This window comes from Mus caroli, chromosome 1 (genome assembly GCF_900094665.2).
Source record: "Mus caroli chromosome 1, CAROLI_EIJ_v1.1, whole genome shotgun sequence".
In the NCBI taxonomy this organism is placed as follows: Eukaryota; Metazoa; Chordata; class Mammalia; order Rodentia; family Muridae; genus Mus; species Mus caroli.
In genome coordinates, this window is record NC_034570.1 from 124,336,530 (window position 1) to 124,344,508 (window position 7,979).

A 7,979-nucleotide genomic window follows, 5' to 3' on the forward strand; every position below is an offset into this window, starting at 1 on the left:
CGAGGATTCACAGAAACAGAAACCTTCCAATTTGACAGAGAAAGAAACACAGCTATGTTCTGTCAGTAATTGGACCAGAGGCCCACATATGTCCCCTCCCTGCCAGTCTGTATGTGTCAGGAAGCCTTGGGGTGGGGGGATGGAGTAGGGGTGAGAGCAGGCAAGGTGAGGCAGAGAACCCTAAGCCGCCAAGTGTTTGCTTCTCCCTCTGGTGTGACCTCAAAGGCAAAGGAGCAGTTTCTATTGTACCATGTCACCTTCCCCTAAACCCCCTGATGCCCCTTCAGCCTGAGCTCCTCCTCCTTGAGAAACATGACAGTCTAACTTCTGAGCACAGCTCAGGGTTCTGTGCACAGTGTTGCTCACAAGGTGTTTTCTGTGCCTCCCATTCTATGTCTTTCAGGAAACAGAAGGTACCCAACATGCTCTCTGAGCCACTCTGGTGTCCCTCCCATTTCTTGATTGTTCTACCAGAGCTTGGAAACTCATTCTCCTATGTAAAAGAGAGGCTTTAGTGTCAAACACATAGATCTAAATCCTAGCTCTGCAAAGTCACTCATCCTATGATCTTCAACCAGCAACCACCTCTGGGGAGTCTGTGGTTATCTGTGAAATTGAATCCTGAACATACCTGGTTTTGCACATTTTTATGAGGATCAAGTGAGGGGGCACAGATAAAGCACACAGTAGGGCACCTAATACACAGTAAGCATTCAACAGTGAAGACTCCTCCACTCTGCTGCTACTGCTTCTTGGCTGGCCTCAGGAGAGTGGCTCCAGAGTTCTCAGACTGGCTGGACGATCTGACATATGCCCTGGATCAGCAACACTGTAAAAATGCCTACTTAAGCTCTTAGGGCAGCCATTGGCTTCCAGGCTCCCCTGATGTCCCAGAAACCAAGCCATAAGCACTCAACCTGTGCCCTGTGGCAAGGCCTGATCCTTCTCTGAGTCAGTGAGTCCTCTGGTGACTGCTCAAAGGTTTGCCATCAAACTCTTCTAGGCAAAGCAGGCAACGTGTCTAGCCAAAGAGTTTTGCTATCACGGTAGGTTCTCTGTCCACTGTCACCCCTCAGGCATGCACCTAGAAGAACAAGAACTCTTCGACCTTTGTTACAGCATTTCTTATGTGATTTTGGGGGATAATTCCACTTCCTTCCAATGCATCACACACTATCTTGCACAGGTCCTGACACAGCTCAAAGCTCAGGATACTGGATGTGTGGGAACAGGAAAGGCTACCCACACAGATGAAAGTGTGTCTCTGTTCTGGCTCTTTTACTAGTGCATCTGTGGAGGCTGGAGATAACCTGATCAACTGCATAACTTTTAAGGATTTCCCCTGTTCATCTTCAACTTCTCCTCCCATATGGACATATATGATGGCTCCTGCCTGAGCCTCCTTATACCTATAAGACCCTTCCCATGTGTCAGAGCTTACTGTGTTCCCTTGCCTTACTTCTGAACATGACTGTGTGTCATACTTGCTGTTCCTTCAACAGACGGGGAACCTTCCCTGGGGATACCCAGGCCTGTCCTCTGAGTGGCTCTGACATTCCAAGCCCTTACTAGACCACACTTTGCCTCTAGAATATATGTTCAAAGAAGATGGGATTAGGAAAGCTAAGTAGCCTCTACCTTTCCCCAGGGTTCCCTGTGGATGCGTCTCCATCAAACTCCATGGTTCAGCTGCACACAGAATAACCAAGCTCTCGCTGTGTAAGCTGGGGACCTGATGGCACCTTGAATCTCACCTCCACCCCCAGCCTTTCCTAGGCAGTCATCATCAAGATCAGCTCTGAGCTACTATTCCAGGTGGCTCTGGGCAAGAGGGACTGGTACCAGTAGGATTCGGGATCCTGTAGTTAGTTCAGCATCTTTGTCTGCCCAACGTCACTCAGGCTTCTCTTTATGATTTGTCTGATGACCTGTCTCCCTCTTCCATGATACCAGAGCTCTGAGAAGACCTGGCTCTGTCCTTGCCTTCCCTCTCTGAGCTCGGTGGCAACATACTGCAGGGCTTAATGAACATCTGAGGCAGGAGTGAACATGAACCCAGTCTTACTCAAGTTCCTCTCCTTCACTCTCCACGGCTTGCGTCCAATCAAACACAGTAGGACCAGGACCATTCTGCCTCTTCCTTCCTGACTCCCTAAGGATTTCTGTTTCTAAAGACAGAAGGAGATGCTCACACCCCACAACAATTGGATGGCTTCAGAGATCGCCATACTTCTGGCATCCAGACCACCCTGGGAGAGAATTGTGGCATGGGAAGTGAGGAACAAGTTGCGACAGATGATGGGAGAAATCCTGTCCCAGAGTCACTGCAAAACAGGACCCTCCTGAGATCTGCCCCACCTCAAACCCAAACCTCAGATCTCAGCCACCCCTCCGTGTGACGATGAAAGGACCAGCCAGCCGCTGTAAGCAGAGCCTGCTTCTGTCCACAGGGAACCACTCCTGCATGCAGTTCCACCTGAGCCAGCCAGTGAAGCACAATTGGCAGGTCCTGCCCCTGCTCCCTGGGGAGCTGGCTCTGCTGTTGGCGTGCCTGGATTTAACTCTCTGTAGCTTTTGTGATGCCAAACAAGGGGGCAAGGGCTGAGATTCATTGCACAAAGCTGGGAAATATGTAGGCTGTTATCAGAAGCCCCATTTAACCTGAGCCCCAATCAAGCACTTAAACGTCAGAGCCTTGATCCAATCAGCTCCCGACAACAGCTGCAGGTGATGCTTCTCTGATACCAGGAAAAGCTGGCAGATCGGAGGCCCCGACGCCAGGAGAAGCTTCCCGCCCTGCCCCCACGGGCAACGGGGAGGGGACCAAGAAGGGTGACAAAGCCGATGTAGCCAGTCTCCCAACACCATGTCCCCTGAACAGACACAGTCTGGAGGCCATACGGAATTACCACAGCCCACATTTCAGTCAGCTGTGTTCAGCCCCTCAGTATTCCAAAGCAAGAACCTCTGGGGAAACAACCGGGACCAGACTGCAGTTTGTATCTTACCTCCTCTAAAGCCTAGGGCTTTAGAGGAGTCTTTGAGGCAGGGGATTGGGAAGCCAGCCCCTATTTTACAAAGGCATATACAGTTTCTTGGGTTTTGTCTCTTTTCTTATAATATCATATCCTCTCTCTCTCTCTCTCTCTCTCTCTCTCTCTCTCTCTCGCACACACACACACACACACACACACACACACACACACTCCTTCGGCCTAATCCAAAGAGTAAGGGTAGAAAATTGTCTCTCTCTGAAGAACCAGCTTAGTCAAGGCGAAAGGTGAGATGTACTGGACAGGAAGGTGATCCCTCCTCTCTCATTTGCCTCCTGCATGCAGCTCCACCAATCCAGCATCCTTGGTCACAGGGAGGACTGAGTTCTGCCTCCTTTCCTCTGGCTGCCCCCACAGCCTCTCCAGGGTCTTCCTTGCTCCACACCCTCTCCCTGGGCAGCTTCTACTTGGGCTTCAGTTCTATGGGATCTGAACCTGCTGGTCTCTGGCCCTATTCAAACCACACATCTCTTGCGCACCCTGGTCTCAAAGGCTATGGCCTGCCCTTGCCTTACTGAAGATTGGATCTGGGCCCAGCAAGGCTCACCTCAGTTCCAAGGTTAGAGGAGGCACATCAGGGCCCTCCTATCAGAGAAAGAGACAGGCAAGAAGAGGAATATTGTCACCCTCTCCTCTGGAGCTAGAGGAGGCATCTTTGTCCAGAACCACACACACACACACACACACACACACTCATACACAAAACACACATACATGCTCATACACAACATACACATTCATACACAACATACACATTCATACACAACACACATACACACAAGCATGCACAACTCAGCCAATAAGCCAAGGGAGGAATGAAAAGTAGACCCTGGCTCAGGGAGTAAGGGGGGCTGTTATGGGACCACAGTCTCCGTGATTCAGCAGTCTGACCACTCCCAGTCATGTCGTGGGTCACACTCAGGACCATTCCTGATGCCAGAATGCTGGCTTGAAAGCTGAGGAAGAGTCTTTGCTAAGATCCCAACTCTTAGGCCCTCCAGCAAGGTTTCTCTGCCAGGCTTTTGCAGCCCAGGACTCAGGACAAGTCTCAGGAGCTTGAGGGCCATTCCCTTGGACCTGCCTCTTCTCCCAGCCTCAAGCCCTTTCCGATCCCATCTAGGAAACAAACCTGAATAGTTCCAGGAGAGGAGAGGACCACACAGAGGCCTACAAACCCAAGTATCTCTCTTCCAAAGCCATGAACAGGCTCAAACATGCAGCAAAGGGCTTTAGAGAGGTTGAATTCACAACAGTGAACACCTGGCCCGCTGAGCCCTAGGCCTCTGTGGCAGAGTAGGACGATGCATGGGTGGGTAGACTGAGTCCAAGCCCAGTCAGCACCGGATCTACATCACCACGAAGGGCAGGCAGAGAAGGTGAATGGGTAGTAGGCCGGCTAGGAACCAAGGAGAGTAGGGGAGATGTTCCAGAGGGAGTGTGCAGGATGAGGAAACAAGGAAGCCACCTAGAAGGAGTTGGGACTGGGTGTGAAGATGGGGATGGGGAGGATAAACTGGAAGGGAGCAAACGGAGGCCAGCACTACACAGGGCCTCGGGAGGGAGGGCAAGCAGAGGGGCCACGGGTGAGGCAGGAAAACATAAGTGGAATGGGGAACTGAAAAGTGAGGTGTACAGAGAGAAAACACAGGGGCTGGCTGGTCTCCAATGGTGAGGCTGAGACAGCGAGGAAGGAGAGAGAGCGAGGGAGAGGGATGGAATATGGGATGTTGCCAGCCTAGTCTGAAAGGGTATTAGGGTGGAGAGGGCTGAGAGCTGGAGAGAGACACCGCCAGAATCTGGTGGGTTCCGGGCAGGTGGCAGTGTAGTGAGAAAAAGGCACAGGGATGTGGATGGAGGGGGATGGGACAGGTCGGGGGATGCAGATGAACTGAGGAGAGCGGAATCGAACGGGGTGCCGCTGGTTGGGCTTCCGAGACCGGGTTCTGCTACCCTACCGGGTACCCGCGCTCACCTTACCTCGAGGAGCTCCGGCTCCAGCCCCGGGCGCAGTCCCAGTTGTCCGCTCCCGGCGCCGCCACTTCCCTCGCGTCCCCTGCAGCACCTCTCGCTGCCAGCCGCCGCATTAGGGCAGAGACTAGCCCGTGCGCGCCCCCGGGCGGCCAGCGCGTCCCCGGCGGCCTGCGTGCGCGCCCCCGAACCCCTCCCTGCGTACGAGAAGCTGGGACCAGGACCCAGCAGGTCTGATGGATGCTCAGGTGCCACAGTCCGCCCCACGCGCTAAGGATCAAGTTGCAGAACCAGAGTCTGGGAACCCTGTTTTCTCCCTTGATCTTGGATGCTCCTTCAGAAGAGTGGCACTCCGTGTCGTAGGACCTGGAGCCAGAACTGTTGCGGTCTGTCCTGCAAATAACCCCTTTATGAGTTCAGCATAGCTCGGCAATGCTTACGGTCGACCCTCCAAAACCTTCCACTGAGTTGTTCACCCGAAACTGACAAGGGGAAAAAACAAACAAACAAACTTGAGGGCATTACAGGTGGGTCTTGTTTTAAAACTGTAAGAATTGTTCTGCCCGGGGGAGACTCGGGGCACTTGAGTTAGAGTGGAAAACCTTGAACTTGGAGACCACACATCCAAATGTTAGCCCTGCCTCGGTGACTGAGCAGGTCTGAGCATGAAAAGTGGGCTGCGTCTTAGCTGAGATCCTGCCCCCTTGGTAGACCTCAGCTAATGTGCACAGGCGGAGACCTGTACCCAGCTCCCACCTTGAATGAGCCCTTAGAAGCTTCTAATTCATCTCTCTGCCCAAAACTACAGCCCCGTAGGCACCACCACTCTGAGACTCCTTCTGTGATCACACCCAGCTCTACTTAGACCTGAACCCACCTGCCAGTCTCAGCATCCCCCGCACCCCACCTCTGCCTGTGACCTAGGAAAAGAGACGCTGCAGATCACCCCCCTGCCCCACACACAGCCTGTGCTCAGTAAAGGCTCATCCACTCACTGACAAAATGGCCTCTCTTCAGCTAGGGGCTTCCAACCCAACAGCTGAAGATGGGAGGCAAAGACTACACCAAGAGGCAGAGAGGGAGGCCAGTTTTGAAAGCCTTGAAGCAAGATTGTCAGAATCCTGGGCAATTTTTTCAAGGTCCCTACGTATACAAAGCATCAAGTCACTTAAAACCAATACTTCAGCATCACCCTGGTATTAGTCCTGAGAGTGAGACTTCACCCTACCAGAACCAGATGGCACTAAGGAGCCAGTCAACCCAACCAGAGGGATAGGGTCCCTGGACCCTGGTAAGTCCAAACACCTGACAGACTCTTAGAAGACTTGGGGAAGGCACTTGAAAGCACTCAGGTCTGTGTGCAGGGCAGGGTTCCCTCACCCCCCTTTACTAAAAGCATCCAGTGGTGGCCTGGTCCCTGGAATAAAGAATTCTTCCATCCTAAGAGGCCAGCTCCCTGCATCCTGTTGTGTGGATCCCTAGAGCAGCAAGAGGCAGCTATTTTCTGGTGATGCGTGGTGACTATTGTGTCCACTCTAGAGGCACCTGCTGAGCTCCAAATGTCATCCTCACTGTATCAGACCTGAAAAAGTAAACAATTGCTTACATTTTTATTGTTTTTGTAAAGATTCATTGATTTTATTTTACGTGTACGGGTGTTTTAACTGCCTGTGCTGTGCACCAGGTGAATGCAGTACCCATGGAAACCAAAACAATGTCTCTCTCTTGTCTACAAGCAATCCTCTTTCAGAGACTTCCAAGGAGGAATAGGGACACAGGTGGATTTGTCCGTTATTGATGGCGAATTAACTTGGGACAGCCTTTGGGAGAGCAATTTGGCAGGATCACTGAGACTCTAAATGTCCCTGCCACCAGTTCCATTCTTAAGAAAGTGATTGAAGAGATGGCTCAGAACTTAAAAGAACTTCCTGCACTTGCAGAGGACCAGAGTTCAGTTCCCAGCACCTCTGTTGGGAGTGTCACAATCAACCCCAAGGCATCTGACACCTCTGGCATCTGTGGGTACTTGTGAGTGCACACACACACATTGCACTCACATACACACAAACACACACAAAAATACACATATACACACAACACACTCAAACACACACATATATACTCATACACACACATGCACACAGTCATACCACACAGAAACACACACACATACAAACATGCATATGCGCACACACACACATATACATACTCACATACACATACTCATACCACACACATGCTCACACCACACACACACACACACATACATACACTCACACACATACATACACATAATTTAAAACAATATAAATAAATGTTTAGAAAGAGAATCCGGCCTGCAGAAACATGGGCACGAGCTATGGAGGGTGTGTAGATGCTGACACACTGAGCATGGCCACACTCAGTGTGTCAGCATCTACAGTGGTGTTTAACACTGATAACACATGCAGAGGGAGGGGATCCCACAACACTGATCTTGTCAAAAGAACACCCAGTTATAGCATGCAGCATGTTTTCTCTTGCTAGTGGAAAATAAAAGCAAACTGGGACAAGGACAGGGACGAGAGGAGGTGACAATGGCCTGGTCCAGATTAGGAGACTAGGTCAGGGTTATAAGGGACCTGAAGGGACCCAACCTTTGCTGAAGCCTTTCATATACCAAGTCTTTTATCACTTACAGTGCGATGAATTGTTTTACCCACTCAGTCATGAGGGAAGAGGCCTAAATGGCTCAAGGGATTTGCAGCAGGGGAAGTTGAGGCAGGGGATTGACCTGAAGGCCCTTGCCTTGTTCACTCTTGGTTTCTGAATACTGCCCTTTGGGCCACCAGAGTGCCCTGCCTGCCTTATAGGCCACTGGCATCTCCCGGGTTCCTTGGGCTGTACCTCCTGTGTGTGCTAGCAACTGAAATCTGGTAGGCAGGAGTCCAGCTCTGCCTTCAGAGGGCCAGCAGCATC

At 51.4% G+C, this 7,979-nt stretch overlaps 1 protein-coding gene across 19 annotated transcripts in view; it reads right to left on the reverse strand.

Moving 5' to 3' along the window:
• Nfasc (neurofascin) overlaps nucleotides 1-5,155 on the reverse strand; it is a 179,665-nt gene extending 174,510 nt beyond the window's left edge. For 15 of the 19 annotated variants that reach the window (XM_029478716.1, XM_029478712.1, XM_029478686.1 and 12 more), the window contains exon 1: nucleotides 5,031-5,155. In XM_029478716.1, the coding sequence (XP_029334576.1) occupies nucleotides 5,031-5,137 (107 nt within the window). In that variant the 5' untranslated portion in view covers nucleotides 5,138-5,155. Of the gene's footprint in view, nucleotides 1-5,025 lie in introns of all 19 variants that reach the window. The other 4 variants (XM_029478688.1, XM_029478689.1, XM_029478664.1 and 1 more) reach the window with 3 other exon arrangements.
• Nucleotides 5,156-7,979: the final 2,824 nt, after the last annotated feature.